Genomic DNA, 20,883 nt, shown 5'->3' on the forward strand with positions numbered 1-20,883 from the left:
TATTTCCCTCTTTATTTACGTGGGCATGTATTTTCCCTGGGAAGCTGCTGCCTGGTCCTTGGGAGTCAGTGTAACCTGACTCCAGCTCTGCTTGTTCTCTGCAAATCTACTGGCGTTATGGAGCAGCCTTCAGCAATCAAAGGATAGGATCGTTGACTTGCTGGTCACTGGCTGCTGGGTGCCCACTCCCTGTTTGCCTGGTGCACCACAGCATCTGGCAATGAGCTGTCATTCCTGCAGAGCCTGGCCTCAGGTGGGCTGTGAGGCCAGAAACCTGTGTGGGGGCAAAGCAAGGGGGGCACGAGCAACTTGGGAGGGTGAGGAAAGTGAGGGCATCCCAGCATTGCAGGTTCCATCCCTTCATCTCCCTTGACCACTGCTCTTCTGCTGGGGAAACCAAGCTGGCAGGAATGGCAGTATGTGCTTCAAAGGGCTCCTGCCAAGCACATCACTGCAACTTGTGTAATGGGCTGAAAGTCTTGAGTGAGCAGTGATATATAAAGGAAAAGTCCTAGTGAAACTAGTGATCCTTACAGCTTTTCATTCCTAAAAATTTGAGGGTAAGGAAATAGCTGTTAGGGTAAGCAGGAGATAAATGTTGGTTCATGGCACCTTCTTTATTCAAGCATTTTCGGTGTGTCCCAGGGTTGCTGTCCCATAGGCAGGGCTTACCTTTCTTCTTCATCTCTAAATGGCAGTGCCATTCCTTTCTTCTTCATCTCTAAATCATTTCCAGCTTTCTTGTTGGACATCAATTAGAACCATCAGAACTGATCAAAAAAAAGGAAGAAAAAGTCTTACACAGATGCTTCATTTCAATATCCTTCCTAATTTTTTGTTTTAATTTTCACATTTTAAAAACTTTTTTCAAATACTTCTTTGGTTGTGAAAAAATTTCCCTTTAGTCTCCCATAATCAAGTAATAATAGAAACAAAATATGTCCCCTTCAATATCCACATTAAAGAAGTTTGTGCCTGTCCCTCTTGGGAATTAGCTGCTACTGTGACCTGCCTTTTTTTCATCTCAAATCAACTTTCTTGTGGGATCATATTAATTTCTCTGTAGTGGTAGAAATGGAGTTGCAGGCATTTGTTTTTTCTCAGAATCAGGCTGAGACTGAATCTCTGACCACAGCTGTGGCCAAGTTGGTCAAAGGATCTAGTTTTTCTGAGAAGCAAAGTGTCTCTTTAGTAGCAGTAGCCACAAGAAATTCTTCACATTAATGCCAGCGAGGCTCCAGAAGCTCCCTGCTTCTCAGCAGCTCTTGGTCCAGACAGTTCAAAGCTTTCCATGCTCTCTGACTGGTACACCTTCCATGACTGTGCACAGGCTGGGAAGCAGCACCTCAATTGATTTCAGCTCTCCCAGTTGCCACAGTTTGCTGGATTTTAGAAGACATCCTATGGAAAGCAATTCAACAGCAGCTGGCGTGCAGGCTCCAGGCAAAGCAGACCCAGGCTCTGTGGGCTCTGCTCCCAGTGCTGCTGGTCACAGTGCCAGTGCCTTGGGTCACCTGCTGGCATGAGGGACAGAAACATGATATGCTCCGAGATGGAGCCATGGGCCACTCCCAAGCTCACTCACTCACAAGCCAGGGTTGCTTCACAGCAAAGCACACAATTCACTTTTTTTCAGATGCCTCGCAAGTATGAAAAGGAGTGTGAGGGAGAGGACAAGGTATTCAAGTCAAAGGGTCCGAGCACTAGGGTGGGAAGAGCAGAATCCACACTCAGTAACATTTATGCTTATCTCAATATTGTACATGGCACTTAGTTCCTGTAGCAATTTGAACCTCATAAATACCAATGACAGATAGTAATTAGCACCCCATACATACCATCAACAGATGATCCTGCCACTAGGAAGCAAAAACAAGCTTTTCATACCCAACTGGCCAAGCAAGCTTGAAGGTGAAAATAACAAGAACATGTAAAAAACACTGAAAACAAAGATCTTTCCTTGGACTCAATATTTTGATGGAAACAAAGCCTAAACCAGCAGCCTTACACTAGCCTTTGGTTCCAAAATGCCCCAAGTCAATTTATATCTGGCTGATAAAAGGGTAGTTGATTGATTGATTATAGCCAAAGGCTCAGCTCCTAGGAATGGATGTTGCTTAATTTTTTTTCTGGGATCTCTTTGATCTCTGCTGGAGGTTGAGGAGCAGACTCCAAATGATGAAGTATTTTTGGAATTATATTGAGACCATTTCACAGAAAAGTCACCTTCGAGTCTCCAAGATTCTCTCTAGAGACACAGGGATGGTGGAAAACTTCTAGCACAACATTTTTATCTGAAAGAAAAGGAATATAGCAGATCTTAAAAGAATGGTAATCCAATCATATTTGGATGAACATTAAGATCTGGATGTAGGACATGAAGTTTTCTACACATTAAACTAAAAGCACAAGTTTCTATGAGGGTATGTAGAAGCAATAAAAGATTTACAGTTCTCTGTAGATCAGCTAGAGGAGACAGGCATCCTATACATGGCACATGGGAGAAACTTACCTTTTAATTCAGTGTGTTGAATTCCACAGCAGCATTTATTCCAGGTTAACAACAGGCAACAGTGGGTATGGCATCTGCTCCCTACCATTCCCCCTCTACACAGAACCCTCCCTGTCTCCCCATGTACCTTAGGATCCAGAGGGTCTTTCACCTTGTCCTGTCTGCCAGATTTTGGTCATATTTGCTAGGCTGCTGTAGAGCTCCTGCAGCCAGAGCAGTGGCTGAGAGTCTGATAGAATCTGGGGGTCTTCTCATAACAGATAGTGGTCAGCAGGTGAACTCACAGTTCAGTATCTGATAAGTGCTCTGGCAAAGCAAGTCACAGAACAAGGAAACCTCCTTCAGTGTAACTCTAGTAACCTCCTCCATAATAATATAGCAATGTGTAAGGGTCCACATTCACTGACTGTTTTTACCTGAGCATTAGAAAATACTAAATAGCATATTTAGCCAAACAAGAGCTTTCAGGTATTCTCTTTGGCATGCAATTGTCAAGGGCAGAGCTGCACATCAAGTTTGTATCTATGCTGAAACCTCTACTGATTTAATTAGAATAAAATGAATGAAGTGTAGTCATTATAATCTGCTTTGCAGTGACACAAATGTGTAAAAGCCATGTTCATATGACAGGATTGTCCAGATTTTGCATCCAAGTCTTTGACAAGAATAGCCAGGTTTGGGGGGGAGAAGAGGGAAGGAGGAGAGAAGGGAAGATCATAAAAATTTCTCAGCTGATATTGCTAAAACGCTTGGAAACAGCTGCTAAGTCTTTCACTGCCTCCACCCTTCCCAGAAGTCTCACTGTGGTAAATAATGTTGCACTTATTTGAAAACTCAGGTTTCATAAGGCTGACTGTGCCGGGGGGGGCCGGCAGTGCAAGCAGCACTGAACATCTCTGCTCCTAAACGCTGAAACCCGGCGCTCATGCCCTTTTGGTTCCTGGGAGCATCTCCGTTTGCTTTCAGAAAGCGGCTCGAACTTCTGCCTCAAAGTTAAAGCATATCGTGACAGATACTCTAATCACAATGTCTAAATATAATACAAGGGAAGACAATTTAAGAGAGCCGAGCTACACTTTTTTAAGCAACTGTCGGGAAACTGCCTCTGTAGCTTGCTGCTTTAGAGTAAGATTAAATGAATCAGTCTCACCATTTGAATGCGTGGGAAGTCAGAGACAGCAAAGTGACAACTAAGGATGGTTTATTTATAATTGGGCCCTCCTTCTGTAGCTGTTTGTGCACAAGTCCTGTGCACCAAGTACAAAAGTACCTGCCCTTTATGTAAAATTACTCACAAATGCTACGTGTAGGTCAGTAGATGCCTACGCTGGTTTGGCTGATTACAAAGTTCATGTAATTATTATTGAACTGTCTAGTGGTGTTTAGAAAAAGAATACAGCTTATTATGCAGCAGCTTCAGAGGCTCTGACTCCATGGTCCTTCAGCCAGGAGTCTTTCACAACAAGGAAGAGCCTGAGCTGGGCATTGCTGCCAGAATTCTGGAGGAATGGTGTAGAGACTGGGGCACCCCCTTGTGCAGCAGCTTTGCAGCCAAGGGCAGGTCTGTGAGGGCTGGAGGGCAGAGCATTGTTGGAAGTTTTACTAGTGGGGACCTTTGATGCTTAAGCTGCAGTTCCCCATTCCTTGAGATAAAACACCTCTGAGTTTAACCCAAAGGTTTCCAAAACAAGACTTGCCAAAGACAGGCAGGAGTGCTGTAGCTGCAGATGCAATCACAAGCTTGGGATAAATTCAGTAGTTTATGGTACTGTTCGATTAACGAGCCCAACTGGAGCAGCATTGCAAGGAGAAACAGGTTTTTCAAAGGAAAAATGTGGGTTTCTCATCTCCACCACCTCAGGATGTGGCCCTAACCTTTTGAAGTGTCATTCTGAGTAAGGAAAGGCAATATCAACAAATCTGAAATAAAGTTGCTGAGAGAAGGACCTGGGTGTGGCTGAGAGCAACACTGCTCTTTGCCTAGCCTCCATGTGGGGAAGTCAATGGAGTGAGGCTGACCTCAAGCTTTTATTCCTCCCCACTTTGGCAGGCTTAGCCTTTAGTCTGTAGCATCAGCCTGCCCCCCTAACTAGGAAATATTATTAAAATGGCATTAAATATTAAGAGAGACAACACAGCATCTCTTGCAGTGAGGGAGCTCCTGACACAGCAATCTTTTCCTAATAAACCACCTTGACAAACAGTTTACTTATGTTTTTATTTCAATTAGATGAACTACTCTGCAGTGGTAAGGGTGAGTGTGTCTGGGTGTTATTTTGAGAAGTAGTAAATATTTATTCGGCTCTCTCAGCACAGAATTGAGTGGGCAGCAGGGTCCCAAGACAAGACCTGATCATCACAATTGTTAAAGCCACAGTCACAGGCTGCGGCTAACCAACAAGGAACAATGCTCTTGTGTGAACCCATCACCAATAGCTTAGCTATTACTATTGGTACAGTATTAACAGTGATGGACATCATGGTCAGGTTTGGCTCTTATAGAGATCTGGGCTGGAGAAGGAGATAATGTCCATTAAGTAGTCAAATAAGTGTAAATACTAGAAGGGTTTCCCATCCCGCCAAGCTCAGTTCTGTGTTGTGGCAGGCACTGCATGTACCAGATATACTCCTTGGCCCACAGTGCTTAAACACACCAAGTGCCTGAACAGATCTGTGGTCAAGTCATGGACTCAGATCTCCAGGCTCCCAGCTGAGCAAGGGAGTGGTGCAAAGGCAGGAGTGGTGCTGGAAGACACTTGAAAATTTAATCTAAGCAAAGAAAATCTTCATCTCTGCTTTCTTGGAAACTTTGCCTGCAATTTCAAATATTTTCTGTTGACAGCATGAAAGTCATGGAAGAAAACATGTGTGCTTGTCTTTGAAACACTGCTGGTCTGCTGGACATTTTGGGAGGGGAGATAAAAATGTTTAACTTGGGAAAAGTAGTTGCTTTCCAGAAAATCCCTCAAAGCTCTACACAGTGCATGGCTTGGAAGCCACGAGGTTTCTGTCAGCACATCTGCACTTATCCCTGAAGTATAGTATAGAAGATCAGCTTAGGCTAAGTGCCACAGAAAGTTTTATTACTTTAAAGTCACTGAGTTTGTTTCATAAGGCCTGACCGAAATTTTACCTCAGTCTGTATAATTTTTTTTTCCCATTTAATAAAATACCTTTATTTGAAAAGGTTGTTTCAGAGGCTGAAGAATAGATTGCTGAAGCCATGTCTGAGATGAAACATAGCTGTTCTTTGCTGGTAATGCCACACAATGGGATTTTTTAAGGTGGAGAGTAGAGAATGGGATAAATAAAGCTGAGTGGTGAGGCAGGATATGTAAGTGGATCAGGCAGGTATTGCCCAGTAGGAATTTGGCTTGTAAATCATCTGGTTAATAACTCCATAGAGTCTATAATGATAGTTGATGCCTCTTCAAAAAGTCAACACATTTTGCAGAACCTCAGTTCTCCATCCCTCATACATTCCTCTACAGCACTTTATACAGTGCTGTAGAATCACAACCTGCCTCATATGTAGCTTTTTCTTTTCATACGTGTTGCCCTTTTAATCTGAAATAGTTTCCTCTTGTCCCTTTGACTGGTGTTCAGGAACAGATTTAAAATGGGCATTATATACAAAATTTCAGATCCAGAAGCAGAGAGTTCAGAGTGCAAGATAATTCCTCATGTGCATGTCTGCATCCATACAGAAATTATTTGGAGTCTGAAGAATGTGATTTAAAAGTCTGGGCCAAACTTTCCTTCTGAGTGGCTTTATTTAGAGATGCATATGTGTTCAGGGGCATCGTAGCATCCAGTACCAGTAGAGCCACACAAGCTGATAGGAATTGAGGACCTGCCCACAGGGCCCTGATGATGCCAATGGCCACCAAAAAAGTTGAGTTGATGCTGGAGACTGTCCTTCCCTTGGAAATAGCATTTCAAGTAAGGTAGAGTGTGTGAGTTGGAGTTTAGAGGATTCACTGGTAGTTTCACCAAAGGAAGCTGAGGAATTGCAAAGTGAAAACAGGACAAAATTTAGAAAGAGATAATTTGAAAAATTTCCTCTTTAAAAATTGGAAAAAGTACTGGGGGGAAAAGAAGCATGGAAATATCTTTGTTATACCCTGGATTGTTTTTAGCAGGAAATAAGGACTACATTTAATTTTTGTTGTGTAGAATGGGAAAAGTTTTTTTCCTTGCTCTAATTGTGTCTCTTAATACAGCGTTTACCGGTGGAATAATTAACAAAGCCTGCATCACAAATGTGATGCTCTCAGGAGCTAGGTGCTGTTGTGCCCTTTCCCACTGCACCAGAGTTAGGAGGCTTTCTAGTGAGCAGGAGTCTCCCAGGAATTTCTGAGCACAGAAAATGCACAAGTGGGTGCTACTGGCGATTTTCACCATAAGGACTTTTTTCGGTGAGTTTTTCCTCCTTCCAGCCAAGGACAAACCTCTGACACTAGCCCACATTATTGTTTGAAGACAGACTGAAATCTTGTGATTCTGACATCGTTTTATTTTTAATTTCCACACTGCAAATGTCAGGGGAAAAAATACCCTAAAAATTATACTTCAGAAAAGACTATAATTACTTCCAATTAAATCATGGCCCTGGTTGTTTGAAAGACAACCACAGCTAGAATTTCATTATCTGATAAGCACTTTTTCTTAATATATTTCAAAGTTTCTTTTATTAATAATAATAAGAAAAGGATCCAAGACCCTGCAACAATACCTGAGCCAACTGCAAAAGCTCGACGATGGGAAACTGTGTTTAACCCCTCAAACAGAGAGGCCACATCATTTTTAGGGCATTTATTTCAGTGATACTCCTAATGCAGAAGAAAGTTCAGAAATGTGATCATGTGTGGTGGTAGGCCTGGCTGAGGTGACCCAGATCTCTGCCTTCCCCGGGGCACTAATCAGGCTGTGCGCTTTCATCGCACCTTTCTGCCATCCGTGGTACCTGAAGCGTTTCACAACATCTGTCCATTGCCACACTCCCGTCTATATCGGGGTACATCTGCTGAAGCCACTGAGGCTTTATCAGCATCATCTGGTTTCACAGTGGGAATTAAGTCTTATCCCCCTGTATGTCTGCATCGTAAATCCATTTGTTACCCCCTGAAAGAGGCATTTACGTCACACGAACTGCACTGCGGACGCCACTGATGTTCAGACTGAGTAAAAATATCTGAGTTCTTACAGAGTCCAACTCGATGGTGCACGGGATAATTTTGTTGGAGGTTTTTGTGGTCTTATTTTGAACTTCAGCTATGACTGAGCCATCAGTCCTCAACCCCACTCAAGTATGCAGTGTATTTTCGCTGACTGTTTTCTGATGTGCTCAGGAGTCTGTCTGTATCATTTGCCACGCTGAAGAGGGACGCCTGGGCTTGAGGGAAGGGGCTTCCACAAAACACCTGCCTGCAAAAAGACTTGTGTGTGAAGGGATGGGTCATACTGAAGGGAGTAGAGTCTAGCAACAGAGCAGCAACAGGGTGTAAAGTCAGTTAAAATTATAGTCCCCTTCCCTTAGCATCCCAGACAGCCATTACCACAAGTGTTTGAGTTGGTAGGACCCAAAATCCCTGTCACAAGGGACAGGATTTTCTCCAGGTGAGAAAATCTCTGCAGAGGCAGCCTATAATGAGTGTTTGCTAATGATGATCCTTGTGGGTCACTTCCAACTCAGAATATTCTGTGATACTGTGATTATCAGTGATGTAAGGCTGGGAATGGACATACCATAGCAAACTGCCTGGGCATCCACAACTTGTACACAGGACAGACACTCCTGCTATCCACAGAAAAATCCTCCCCCAAATATTCCACATCACAGTGGCTAGTCTCTGAGCTGGTCTTATTAAGTGGAAAGAAATTAAAAATTGCAATTGACTCACTAGTAAAAATATGTGAGTGTACTCAGCAAATAAAGTAGATTCCCTGAGCACTTACCTAATAATTTTACTTTTAATTAAACTGTCCATTCCCTCACTGATTTACATTTAAAAAGAAAACATCTGTGTGTATTTCACTGGGAAACCTTCCCCTGGTGTTTTAAGAAAATATTTTCCTTTGCTTAACGCAAAATATTTGGGACCTGATCCTTACTAACAACATGCTGCCTTCCAGCTCCACCATGAAGGCAAACAGGTATAAAAGATTGTCACTGAATGGGATGTGCTCACCTTGTGTGATTACAGCCTTTCTCTCCTGTTTTTTCTTTGCGTTTTTTTTGTTTGTTATGTTGTTATTATTTTCTTAATGTACCTTACAGTCTTTTATTAATACATTCTTAGGCTCAATCTTTCCAAAGAAACAAATGCAGTGGACAATTAACCAAGAAAGCTGGAGCCACAAACCCCCTCAGCTTTCTTTGAGAGAAAGAGAAAGACATTGTATCTCAGCAGCAGGCACCTCTGCAAATGCCCCTGCCATGCTCTTGGCACAGCCAGGGCTTGGTGGAGGTACCAGAGAAGAGGAGGCGATGCCACCATGGTGTTTCTGGCTCTGAGTGACCAAAGGGCACCTTGTGTCCATTCACACAACCCCCCTAAAATGGGAATGAATGTTTTAAAACTCACCTGCCTTCCTTCTTATATCTTGACTTACAAAATCTGTATTAATTTCTAAGAGAAAAGAAAGAGAAGCCCAAACTCTCACATTTCCAGCAAAAAACAGTAACCTCTTCTACTCCCACTGCAGTTAAGTATCGGCTGAGGTTGTTACCAGTAGTCCCCTGAGACACCAGTCAAACCCCATGTGCCTTTCTGGAGAAGTGAGTTACATGCTAAGACCACATAGATTTGTGTATGGGGAGAAGAAATGGAGCCCCCTTGAGTGCCCGCCCAGTGCTGTTAAAAGGCCACCTCTCCTTTCCCTGGCTTAGTATCTGCCATCACCACCCCATAGCCATCGTGGACATAGGTGGGGATGCTGCGACCTTGGTGGTACATGATACTCCATGACACGGCTGAGTGTGCCATGTACTTGCACTCAGACTGCGGCTGTGTTTATAGGAGACCCAAATATGCAAATGGAGAAATGAAAAATCTTAAGATGAGACATTAATATATGCTTCTCCGGTGCTGGTTTGCCATCCTCTCCTGAGTGAAGAGACCCAAGAGAAGAAGTAGTCTGTTGAGGTGGGAAAGTCTCTCAGGATTCAAAATTTTAGTGACACCTCCTGCAGTCTCAGGCCTGCAGAGAGTGGATCATGATCTCTCCAGCAGAACGGCCTTGTCCCGGGACTGTTGCAGCTGCGCTGCCAACGACTGGCTCCTGACAGGTATGTCCACACCACGGTTTTGTCTCTAGCTCAGGGGCCTAAGGTGTAACATCCTTGCATGGATGCTCAGTTTTGGAGAGAATGGAAAGAAGGTTGTAGGCTCAGAGTTGGGCTGCCTCCACAGTGCATCCCCATCTGTGCACAGAAATGGGGATTGTGCACAGCAAGGGATTGTGCACCTTGGATCCAATCATATGCCCTAAATCCTCTTTGAAGGAGACTCTCAGGCAGAGGCCCCTGTGTGAGCTGGGAAGGAAGGCTGTGCCTAGCAGGGCAAATCCTTGCTCCCTCTGCGTGCCCACAAACCGCCAGCTTCCTCTGCGCACCAGGTTTTCGCAGCCAGTCTGGGCCAAGGTCAGGACCTGTTGGGGCTGGTTTTTGTTTACCGAATATGCTGTGGCCTCATTTGGCCACAACATTTAAAAACATGTAAGATCAGAACAGTCCTTGTTGGTGAAAATTTCCCTATTAGTTTTCCTATCTTTGGATCCATTATCAGCAGATGAGAATCTGTAATGTCCTTGGCGATACTGAACCTGAGAGGCAATCAGGAATTGTCGTCCTAGACCAGCCAAGTAGTCCATCAAGTTCATCACCTTTCCCCTAAAAGAAGCAGAATAACCTGTGCTTTGAAGGCAACAGCTTTAGCATTTGCCTATGTTACACGCAGGTTTGGCTGCTCCTGCATCCCTCTTGGTGCTCTACCCACCAGCCACAGGGCCAGGGACGCCACTTTCATGTCCAGGCCACACACAGTGAGTTCTGCAGACTCCTCTGTCGACCCCTTCCTCTTTTCTTCTGGTAAAAGGGGTGAGGAGTGAGTTTGGTTTATGTTTTAAGTTCCTATGCCATGCCAGCTTTGATGGACATGGAGTTAATGCAGACCCTAAGGGCTATGGGATAGCTCAGAAACAGAGGGAAAGAGACCTATCAGTGCAGTTTCACATAGCAGAGGCTGGTACCCCCGCCCCCATTCTGCAGCCAAGGAGAGTACGGATGATGTGACTAACCTGGAGCTATGCTGCAGCACAATGCAATGGCAAGAAGTGAAGCTGGCTCCTATAGCAGCCTGCTCCTCTGGTTTTGTTCTCTGCTTTTCTCCGGCACTTCTCTGCGGCTCTGAGACAGGGCTCCATGGCTGCTGCTCTGATCAAGGGCAAGGAGGCAGGCTGGGCTCAGAAGCGTTAGTAGCCTTGGAAAGCAGATCATGTTCTCCATCATAAAGAAGAGAGCAGCACAGAATTACAATTACCAGAAACACGTTTCAAGAAAATATTGGATTTTCTACTCGTGGCTAGAGCTGAACCCTGAAGGTTACCATGGCTGAATAAAAGAGGGGCGAGAAGCAAGTTCAAGTACTGTGCCCGTGTCCATCCGCACGCTTGCCCTCCACCTCTGGCCTGGACTTCCCCAGTGGGTCCAGCTGGAGACAGCACCATTTCTTTCCAAGATTTGACCGTGGTTGGTCTCGGGATCACTCTCAAAATGAAGCAGGGATGAGACAGGAGCAGGTTTTGCTCCCTCTGCTGTACATAGTCTTCCAGTGCCATCCCAGCCTACTTGGAGCCCTCAATCACCTCCACCAGTCCTGCATGGCACTCCTCGACACATTTAACACGTATCCTCAGCTTCATGCAGTAAACAGAATGCTAATGGGCCATGAGACAGCTCTCCTGTAGTTTCAGGCATTTTTCAGTGGAGGGAGAAAAATCATGCAAAACACTGAAAATACCTTGCTAACAAGAGGGCCCATGGGAGCCTGGGAATCACATCCTCCACAGCGCAGCATGGCCATCCTGCTCCATCGGCTGGGTCACCACGCTTTGCTCCCTGGCCTGCTTTTATCTGCCAGCGTAGGCACCCGCAGTATCCCGAGATGAGGGGCCAGGCTGGCAGGAGCACTTGGCTCTCACTGAAATCCACAAGTAAAAGTTACCTCTTGCCTCCTCCTTGAGACATCAATGGGAGTAGCCGGGTGTTGAGCCCTGCTGCGATCAAATACTGCGGTGGGAGAGGTCTGAGCAAGAGGCAGCGTTTTTGGAGACCAGCAGTAACTGCAGGCACAGAGAGAGTATGTCTTCACTGGTCCAGTCCCAGACTACTCATCTGCAAGGAGCTCCAGGCAGACAGATCCAGACGGCAGTTAATGCAGGATCACAGCCCGAGGTTTTGTTTCCACCTTTGCCAGAGGCTTTGCATGAGTCTCAGCTTCCTTTGCCCTCCTAATGGGTACCTGATGACTGACCTTCCTTTGTAAAGCTCCTGTCAGGCAATGGGGGCTCCTGCAGCTTCACCTACTGCTTTCCTGTATGCACTGACAAAAATGATGTTGGTCGGGTTGGTGATCCTACAGCACGAGCTCAACCGGAGAGACGGATCATTCAAAATAAAAAAAAAAGCTGGGGGGGGGGGAGGGGAGGGAGAGAATAGGCTGTCAATCTTACTTAGTAAACACTTCTTTGATGTGGTTCCTTTTTTAAAAAAAAAAACAACCAACAACCAAAAACACAACCTGAATCCTAAAAGCAACAACGTATGTTTATTTTAAATGCATCCGCTAAATATTTACACTGCAAGTAAGCTAAACGAAAAAAAAAAAAGATAAATTGGAACTTTTGTCAGTGAACCAGATTGTGAAATGCCTTGAGGGAATAGAAGATTTATTTGGGGAGAGGGGGAGAGGTAGGAATTTTCCATGCTATTGTAAAACATGAGCTCAAATTATATGATCCCCACAGCCAGTCAGTTGCAAAGCTTCAATCAGCTGCCTTTTTATTTTTTTTCCCCTTCCTCTCTTTTCTATAAAGAGGAGGGGGGGGGGAAGACAGAAGAGTTTCACCAACTTCTGTTGACTGTTCCTTTTTTCTCCTGATTGAAATGTGTTGTTAAACAAGATCCCACATAATCTCAGCAGAGGGTTTCTCTCGCTCGCTCCCGCTCCTTCTGGGAAGCCGCGATCGGTGCCATCGGCGCTTGATTATTTGCAAACTCCCTTCGCTGCTTTTTTTTTTTCTCCTTTTTTTTTTTTTTTCCTCCTCTCCGTCTCGGTCTCCGTCTCCCTCTCTCTCCCTCCGTCTCTCTCTCCCTTTCTCTCACCCCCAGTGCAACTTTTGCAGGCGCCCCGGCACACGCAGCCATGCCGCGCTGAGAGCGGGGGCACCGCGCCAGCCCCCCTCCTTCCCTCCCTCCCTCTCCTTTCCTCCCTCCCTCTCTCCTTCCCTCCCTCCCTCTCTCCCTCCCTCCCTCCCCAGCGCCGCCGTCCCGAGCCGGGGGGGCCCCGCCGCCCGCCGCCCCTGCCCGGCCCCGCGCCTCGCCTCGCCCCGGCCCCGGCCCGGCCCGGCCCGGCCCGGCGCCGCCGCCCCCCGCCCGCTCGCCCGCCCGCCCCGGCCGCGTCGGAGGGCCGGCAGCGGGGCTGGATGTGCCCGGCTCCCCCCGCGCTGAGGTGGGCAGCGATGCAGAAGGCAGGCGGCAGCTTCGCCTCCGCCGAGAGACACCCGCTCAAGATGGCAGATGTGTGTTGAGTTTGGGGGGCTGCGATCTCGCGTCGTTCGTGGCGGCGTTGCCATGAATAACAGGCGTCCTTGCACCGATGGCCCCCATGTACGAAGGTAAGCCCCGACCCGGCGCGCCCCGCCGGCACCCCTCGCCCGGTGGCGGCGGGGGAGGAGGGGGGGGGAGCAAGGGGTCCCCGGCCGCCCGCCCGCGGTTCCCCGTGGCCCCGGCGATGTCGCGGGGAGGCGGCGGGGCACCCCCGCCCTTCCCGGCGCCCGGCGGGAGCAGGGCGAGGCGCGGGTCGCCCTCCGGCTCTGCCCGGCCCCGCGGTCCCGGGCGCTCGGTCCCCGGCGGGGGGCGGTGGGTGAAGTCCGTGCCGGTGCCGAGCAGAACAATGAGGTGGACAGAGCTTGCCCTGCGCCTCCGTATGTGTGTGTGTGTGTGTGTGCCTGCTGCCTGCCTGCCCCTCGCCGCAGTTCGCATTTCCAGGACCGGCCACCCCGCTCCGTTCGCCGGTTTCCCAGGAGTTCCCCACGCCGGGGCTCCGCTTCTCCGGGGCGCGGGGACCCCGCGGGCAGCGGCGGCGGGAGACGGGGCTGCCGGCAGCCGCCTGTCAGCTCCCCCGGCTTCTCCTTCAGCCCAGCCCGGGCTGCGGAGAGAAGCCCAAGTGCCCCAACTTAGTTTTTTCCTTGTTAAAAAAAAATTAAAATTATATATATATACACATATGTATATATGTATATGGGGGTTGTGTTAGACCGGCGCGTAGTCCAGGGTGTCTGTTTAAAAAGAAAAATTCAAAGATGTATCGGGGTTTAATTTAAATCCCATCGCGACGCATTTATCCTCCCCCGTCACCCCTCCCGGCTCGGTGCTGCCCGGGGAGCGTTACATAAACCGGAGGGACATCCTCCGGCGGCCGCTCCATCCCGCCCGGGACCGCTCGGTCCGTGGCGGCAGAGAGCCGGGCGCGGAGGGGAGCGGGCGGGGGGGGCGGCACGGGGACACAGTACTTTCGTCCCCGTGGCGAGGCCGGTAAAACTTATCTGAGGAGGAAATCGAGCCTCGGGCTGCGGCGCCCGCTCGGAGGGCGCTCGGCAGGCGGTGTAAAGTTACCGGCGGCCCACCGGGTTATTTCTGGGCAGCCCCGAGCTCACCCGCGGCGCGGAGTTCGGACCCCGCCGGAGGCGGCCAGACAAAGGGGAGCGTTTTCGGCAGCGCAGGCAGGGCAGCCGGCCCTGCCCAGGCTCGCCGCTGCCGGGCACGAGGCCGGCGGAGCGCGGGGCCAGCGGGGGAGCGGGGGGGCCGCGGCGGGGCCGGGCCAGTGCCGGCGGAGGGGCCGCGGCGGGCCCGGGGTGCCGGTCGGGGCCGGCCCGTCGGCGGCGCCCTCTGGCGGCCGCGCCGCGCCGCCGAGCGGCCCCGGCCCGGGCAGCCCCCCCTACCCTGCGCTCGTCTCCCCTCCCCGGGCCGCCCCCGGCGCCTCCCCCGGCAGCGGGGCCCCGCCGCGGGTGGGGGGAGCCCGCCCGCCACCGCTGTCCCCCGGCCCCCGCCGAGTACCTGCCCAGCCCCCGCCCGGCGGCCCCGCAGGGCCGGGCCTGACCCCCCCGCCCCCGGTGCGGCCCCTGGCCGGCGAGGCCTGCCCGGCACCGCACCGGCCGCCGCGGAGCCCGCCCAGCCCCTCCCGGGCGGGCGCCGCCGGCCGGGTGGGTAATGCGGCGAGCGCTCTGAAGTTCGCTGCTCGCCGGGCCGCATCCGGCGGGCGGTGCGGGGCAGTGCGGTGCCCCGCGGCGGGTCCGCAGCGGCCGGGGGCGGCGGGAGGCGCGGGGCCTGCGGTCAACCCGGCCACGCTCCCCGCTTCCCGGCGCACCGCAGCGGGCGAGCGCCTGCACGGCCGCCTCCCCGGAGCCGGGCAGGGCAGCGGAGGGGAGGGGAGGCAGAGGAGAAGGGAGCCGCTGCCGGGGCGAGTAGGGCGCCGGCTTTCTCCCGAGGCCGCACCGGTGCCGCACCGGAGCGTGCGGTGGAAGTTTAGCGGTGCCTTAGAGCATCCTAACTTCGGCGGCGCCCCTGCTTCTGCCTGACTGGGAAAAGGGAGCAGATGGGGAAAAATGCCATGAAAGTGACCCGTAAAAACAAATTCCCCGCAGCCGATACGGGAGGGTCCGCAGCCAGGCTCTGCAGCCTTAAGCCTGGAAATACGTGAATATCCCAAATGGCAGGAGCCGGTAGATAGCGTAAAGGCTGACAGAGATTGTTTTATCGGTATTGTAATGCAGTATGTTTGCGGGTTAAATTGCTGCTGAATGGCTTCGAGGGAGGTGGAGGAGGGGTTAATGATTGTTTTTCGCCTCCTAGTTGCCATGAGAGGTCCTTAGAATTCCCTGCAATATTGCAGTGCATAGATAAAAACTTATCGCAGGGGATGCAATTTCCTCCTTGGAAGGAGGCGAGGACTGCCATCCTCCCTTGCGAGTCTCACGGTTTGTGCATAAGCAGACTGGTTTGTAGCCCACCTCTGGAGCATCAGGTACGGTCAGGCCACTGAGGAGAGCACGGGAGTCGAGGGGTTGGATCAGCACTGCGTTGCTTCTCTGCTCCTGCCCTTGACCGAGCAGTTTCGGTGGCACACGTGCACGCCCACCGCCACCACCGCAAGGCAGGCGAGGGTAGGTGAAACCGTATCCCTGCCATACCGATTTCAGAACATAGGCTCTTTGACAGAAAAGGCACCCTGGGAGGAAATGTGACACCTTCTAAGGCCTTATGAAATGGTTCCAGTAGAAATTTAAGTGAGTGATAACATAGAGCACATGCACAAAGTCACCCACCATTCTTGATGTGCAGGTGAGGGTGGTCCGTGCTTGTTCTGAGAAGCTTGCTTAAATACCAGTTCTGGGAAGCAGAATGGTGCCTCACCTGATATTAATAGGCGAGGCATGATAAATAAGTGAATATCTGGTGTGAAATCCTCTCCCACACACACTGCAAGCAGAATTTTCCCATTGGTTTTAAAGAATTTGGAGGTTTTGCTGTTGACTTCTCCTCTCCTGGGTTTTTCTCATCTTTTTTTAATTTTTTTTCTTTTTTTCTGGGTGCTGCAGAGCTGAGCAGTAAAATGAAGGACATAAAAAACATAACAAGTAGAACAAAACAGAAGTAACACCACCGAACAATGTTTGACCTGTTTTTTGGTTTTGTTTGTGAGCCGTACAAGGAAATGTGTTGGGATTCGAAGTGGACCTCATCAGGTGTAATCCTGCATGGCCTCTGCTCCAGAGATGGGGCAAACTAGTGGCTGCCATCCCACTGAGCACCAGAGATGCGGCTTCGTCAGGAGTGGCTGTGTTGGCTTCAGAGGAGAAGAATGGCTTGAGGCAGGCGAGAATCTGGTTCTCTGGACCCTCCTCTGGGCATTGTTGCCCTTGCTGTGCAAAATCATCACCTGTGTCCTCATCTGTGACATTTTCTACTGTGCAGAGAATAGAGCCAGCCTCTGTGGACTGGGGAGACCCAGTTTTAAGAGGGGGTCTGCTAGACATCAGCGGTGCCTGAGCTGTGGGTAGATTTTTGCCTAGGGCAGGTGCCTCCAGTTGTCTCTGGTGATTCCCTGGGTGTCTGGTACATGGCATCCTTCAGAATTGGGTGAAGAGAGTTATTTATACACATTAATCTTTATTTTCTAAACAGTGATTACCTCTGTTTTGGTTTTGTTCCTCTTTGCTTTGCTCCTTACTTATTCTTGACAACTTTTTTGCAACTCACGGTGTATTTTTAGCAGCCGCATCGGTAGTTGTCTATGTGGGTGGCTTATGGAATTAATCTGGTAATATTTGTAAATTGCACCTCACCACCGGTGCCGCTGCTGGAGCTCAGCACAGGCAGGGACCTGCCTGCATGCTCTGCTTGTCACACGAGGGGCTGGGAAAGCTTGAAAATCTGACCCTGGACTAGTCGTGGAGCAGGTCCCATTTAATGCCAGGAACAGGCCAGCCCTGCTGGGTTTTGAATGCATCCTCAGATCTCTTAAGGCACATAAAACTTGCTCATTACGCACAAAACTTGCTCATCAGGGAGGTGGCCCCAGTGAGGCGGAGTAAAGGTCTTTACCCCAAAGTTCATGCAGGGAGATGATAACTCAAAGGCACTTCCTGTTTATGAAATAATAATCAGAACTTAAGCTGTGTCAATGCTGGGACCAAAAGCCTAAGTTTTTATTTGCTCAGGATATGGCTATAGCTAGGATAACAGGAAGTCCCCTCCAGTTAAAATTATTGTTCTTATCGTGCTGCTGTGTCTAGCGATTAAGTGAGTTTGAGATGTAATGGGTGAAAAATACTGTTTTATTTTCAGAAGGGGAGAGAACACTGCTGGGCCCAGGGCCCGGGGTGAGCAGACAAAGAGGCAAACACAGTTACTCGCCACAGTCATCGGCCCTTGGACTTTGTGCATTGTGTTCCTCTTTATGGCTGTAACAGGTGGGGAAAACCCAGGTGGCTTCAGCTGGACACATCAGCAGGCCTAGAAAATGAGGTAATTTTTGTTTTCCCATCACTCAGTTTCGCCATTTACTCAGTGATTGTTATTTACTGCCCAGTTTCACATGGTGCTTTGAAACCACTGGATGCGGTTTCACCCAAACTGGGTAAGAGTTGGCTGTGCAAACTGTTCAGTGTAGGTCTTCAACTGATGAGGGACAGCCCAGAGACCTCCTTGATGCTTGTGAGGCTTTTGAACTTAGGTCAACCTTGAGAAGTTAGACTGCGTATTCGTAGGTGGATAGCGTACTTGGATGGCTAAATGAATAAGGCTCAGCTTTGACCACATTATAGCAATGGTACGTAAAAGTATGTGGATATTTGGTCAGGAAGAAAATTGGGAAGTCAGATCATGGAAGGATTAGTGACCTGGGCTTGGAGGTAAATCGCTGTCCTGATTGTGGACCTCAGCAAGTGGGTCCCAGGTGATGGTGTTAGAGCAGTGCTGCCAGATGGCGAGGTCAAGAGGAAGTGTAGTCACCTTCTGCTTGGACCAGGCTGAGACACCAGTATGAGGCAGATTAGACAAGTTCTTTCAGTTGTAGGAATCGAGGCAACTGTGACAGTGCTACCTTTGGACTTTGTGAGGAGAGTTTGCAAAGGCATTCAGTGGTGGGCTAACAGCTATTATGGTGTCCCCATCCCTGTGTCTGTAGTGGATAGGTAGGCTGAGACTGTTTTGTTTTTGTTTTTTTTTAAAGTTCCACCCTTTTCCTCTCTGATCCCACCTTAAGAAGATATTTTAAGGTCTGTGCCTAAATTTAAGTTCCCATTCAGTGCTGGTGACTTCATTAGGATTGTTTATGTCTTTAAAGCTGGCCACACGCTGAAGTACCTTTCTGACTCATGGCCTCTATAGCTTAATCAGTCCATTTATAAAAATGAGGTTGTTTCCTCACCCTTACTAGGAAATCTCTGCCCTCTAAATGTGAGAGGGCTTTTTCTTGCTTTTAGAAGGATAACTGGTGGATAACAAGAAGTGAGAATTAAATGCGATTTAGAGAAAAGGTTGTTTCTTCAGCTGTTTACATACCCTAATACAGACCTAGGTGTTTAACGGGAGGCCTTCTCTTTTAAAACTATTCCCCCTTGCAGTACAGAGTTCAGCTTTTGTTTTAAAAATAAACCCAGGTGATAATTTCAGTTCAGATAGGACATTTAGCAACTTTTCTGTTTGTCGTGCGAGAAGAGTAGAGGCATGTTAATGCTTCCCCCCCTATTAACAGCACAGAGCACACCTGAATCCTCCCTCACTTGGCCATATCAGCAACTGAGGTCCATCCTCAGGAAAGCACAAGTGCATGTATTTTGGGACCACTCCTGAATTCAGGTAGCCTTCTGAGTTGGATAATTTTGATAGTAAAAACAATTCTTCTAAGACCTGCCCACGTACGTGAGTGAAGGAGCAGCCTCTGTCTCCGTAGGCTGGCAAAGGCATCGCCATATTTCAAAATACCTGCCAGAGTCCAGATTCAGGACTAAAAAAATTAAAAAGCTGTAACATTAGGATTTATTTATTGAATGGAAGTAACAATAAGCTGTAATAGTGCATATTTATACAACGTTGTGTATGTTCAAGGTGCTATATAAAGAGTGGCTGTCTGATCAAGCTGCTGACAGAATGATGCCAAGGAACAGTCTTCTGCTTATTTACAGGATGTGTACAGAATAGCCAGTGGGAGGCAAGCAATCTCAAGATGTGAACCCCTTGAGCTGCTCCTGGGCTCGATTCTGATATAGGTCAGCAACAGCCACAGTCACTGAAACCTGCGGAGCTACACAAGGAGGAGCACCATCTCCCCATGGCCAGCATTAGCCTGTCTGTGTTCTGGAGGGAGGGAGTTTTATGCTGGGTGAAGGATGGCATAGTTTGCTCCCTTAGTTTTCTTCAGCATTACCCCTCAATGGGGCGTTTGGTTGGAGAAGCTGAAGCTCACTCTATTTACATGTTCTCTGTCCTGCTCACCTTCCAGGGCCTGTGCTGACATCTGTCTCTGGAAGGATGAAGTAAGAGCAGTCACAGACAGCTCCTACCCTGAAAAGTGGGAAAGGTCAGTCCTCAAGGCAGTGGTATTTACCAGAGATACTTGGGAAACTCTGAAGGCAGCTGTCTTCCCCGTTCATTATGACTTTTAATCCTTAAAGGTATTAGCAAGAACTGGAACAATGGTGTTACACAGCAGTACCCTGCAGGCTGACATCTCTTTCTGTTCTAAAGACTGACAGGTTTATCTTGGTCTGTGGGTTATGCTGAAATGCCAGAGAAACTTACCTCTCACCAATATCATTGAAATTTTAGGAAGTGGGCATAGGAAAGATTTCAAAAAGTGTTTCAAATGCCCATCCAGCGTGTTCCCTAACAGGCTTGTCCAGCATATTTCCCATGTATGGGGTGCACATCCTGCCCGGGCTGTCATCACTGCCCTTTACTTTGTCACTGAAAAGATTTTACCTCCTCATTAACTGCTCTGCTTTGCTTGCTCTGATTCCTTGTCCTTTTAACAGTGGGTGTGGGAAAACTATTCCTTTGTCTTTGTCATGTCTGTCCTTGGCTTTGTGTTCCTTCGGCTGAATCATATCTCAAACACATTCTTCAGCTCTTTCTCCTGTGTCCTGTTCCCTTAGCTCTGACCATCCTCCCATTTCTCTGTGCTCCCTTCAGCTAGTCCACCTCTCCTTTCAATGGCATTGCTAGAGCACAGTGCTGTGTGTTGGATCCTGTGCTGACCAAGTAGAGCAGAAGCATTCCTTCCATCTCCTACAGGCAGTGCTCCTGTTTGGTTTAACTTTTGCACCGTGACATTGTTCATCTGTGTGCAGCTTGTGATGTGCCGTGGCTACAAGATCCTGTCCAAGAGGTCTGATGCCTCATGAGCTGTTTTCTATTCTGTGTGTGTGGAGCTAGGCTTTCCTACCTAAGTGTATGATTTTTGTATCTGCCCCATTTGAGTTTCATCCTGTACCCTTCAATTTGTCAGGATTGTTTGAATTCTTATTTTGCAATCCTGCTTGCTGTCACCTGCCAATTTAAAAAGCACAATCTCTGTTTCTTCACC

General features: G+C 48.7%; 2 protein-coding genes across 6 annotated transcripts in view; one reads left to right on the forward strand and one right to left on the reverse strand.

Annotated features, from left to right (window-relative positions):
- The window catches only part of TBXAS1 (thromboxane A synthase 1), a 263,546-nt gene extending 251,960 nt beyond the window's left edge, over positions 1 to 11,586 (reverse strand). Inside the window, exons 1-3 of one of the 3 annotated variants that reach the window (XM_032689005.1) lie at positions 10,814 to 11,586; positions 10,513 to 10,730; positions 673 to 770 (exon numbers count right to left, since the gene is read on the reverse strand). The gene's annotated coding sequence lies outside the window, so the exon portion shown is untranslated. Of the gene's footprint in view, positions 1 to 672; positions 771 to 10,512; positions 10,731 to 10,813 lie in introns of those variants that run through there. The other 2 variants (XM_032689004.1, XM_032689007.1) reach the window with 2 other exon arrangements.
- A 1,607-nt stretch (positions 11,587 to 13,193) lies between these two features.
- HIPK2 (homeodomain interacting protein kinase 2) overlaps positions 13,194 to 20,883 on the forward strand; it is a 140,538-nt gene continuing 132,848 nt past the window's right edge. The window contains exons 1-2 of one of the 3 annotated variants that reach the window (XM_032687686.1): positions 13,195 to 13,411; positions 19,801 to 19,878. Coding sequence is in view for 2 of the 3 variants with exons in the window: in XM_032687687.1 (XP_032543578.1) it covers positions 13,393 to 13,411 (19 nt within the window). In the remaining variant the exon portion in view is untranslated. Of the gene's footprint in view, positions 13,412 to 19,800; positions 19,879 to 20,883 lie in introns of all 3 variants that reach the window. The other 2 variants (XM_032687687.1, XM_032687685.1) reach the window with 2 other exon arrangements.

This window comes from Chiroxiphia lanceolata, chromosome 5 (genome assembly GCF_009829145.1).
Source record: "Chiroxiphia lanceolata isolate bChiLan1 chromosome 5, bChiLan1.pri, whole genome shotgun sequence".
NCBI classification, from domain to species: domain Eukaryota; kingdom Metazoa; phylum Chordata; class Aves; order Passeriformes; family Pipridae; genus Chiroxiphia; species Chiroxiphia lanceolata.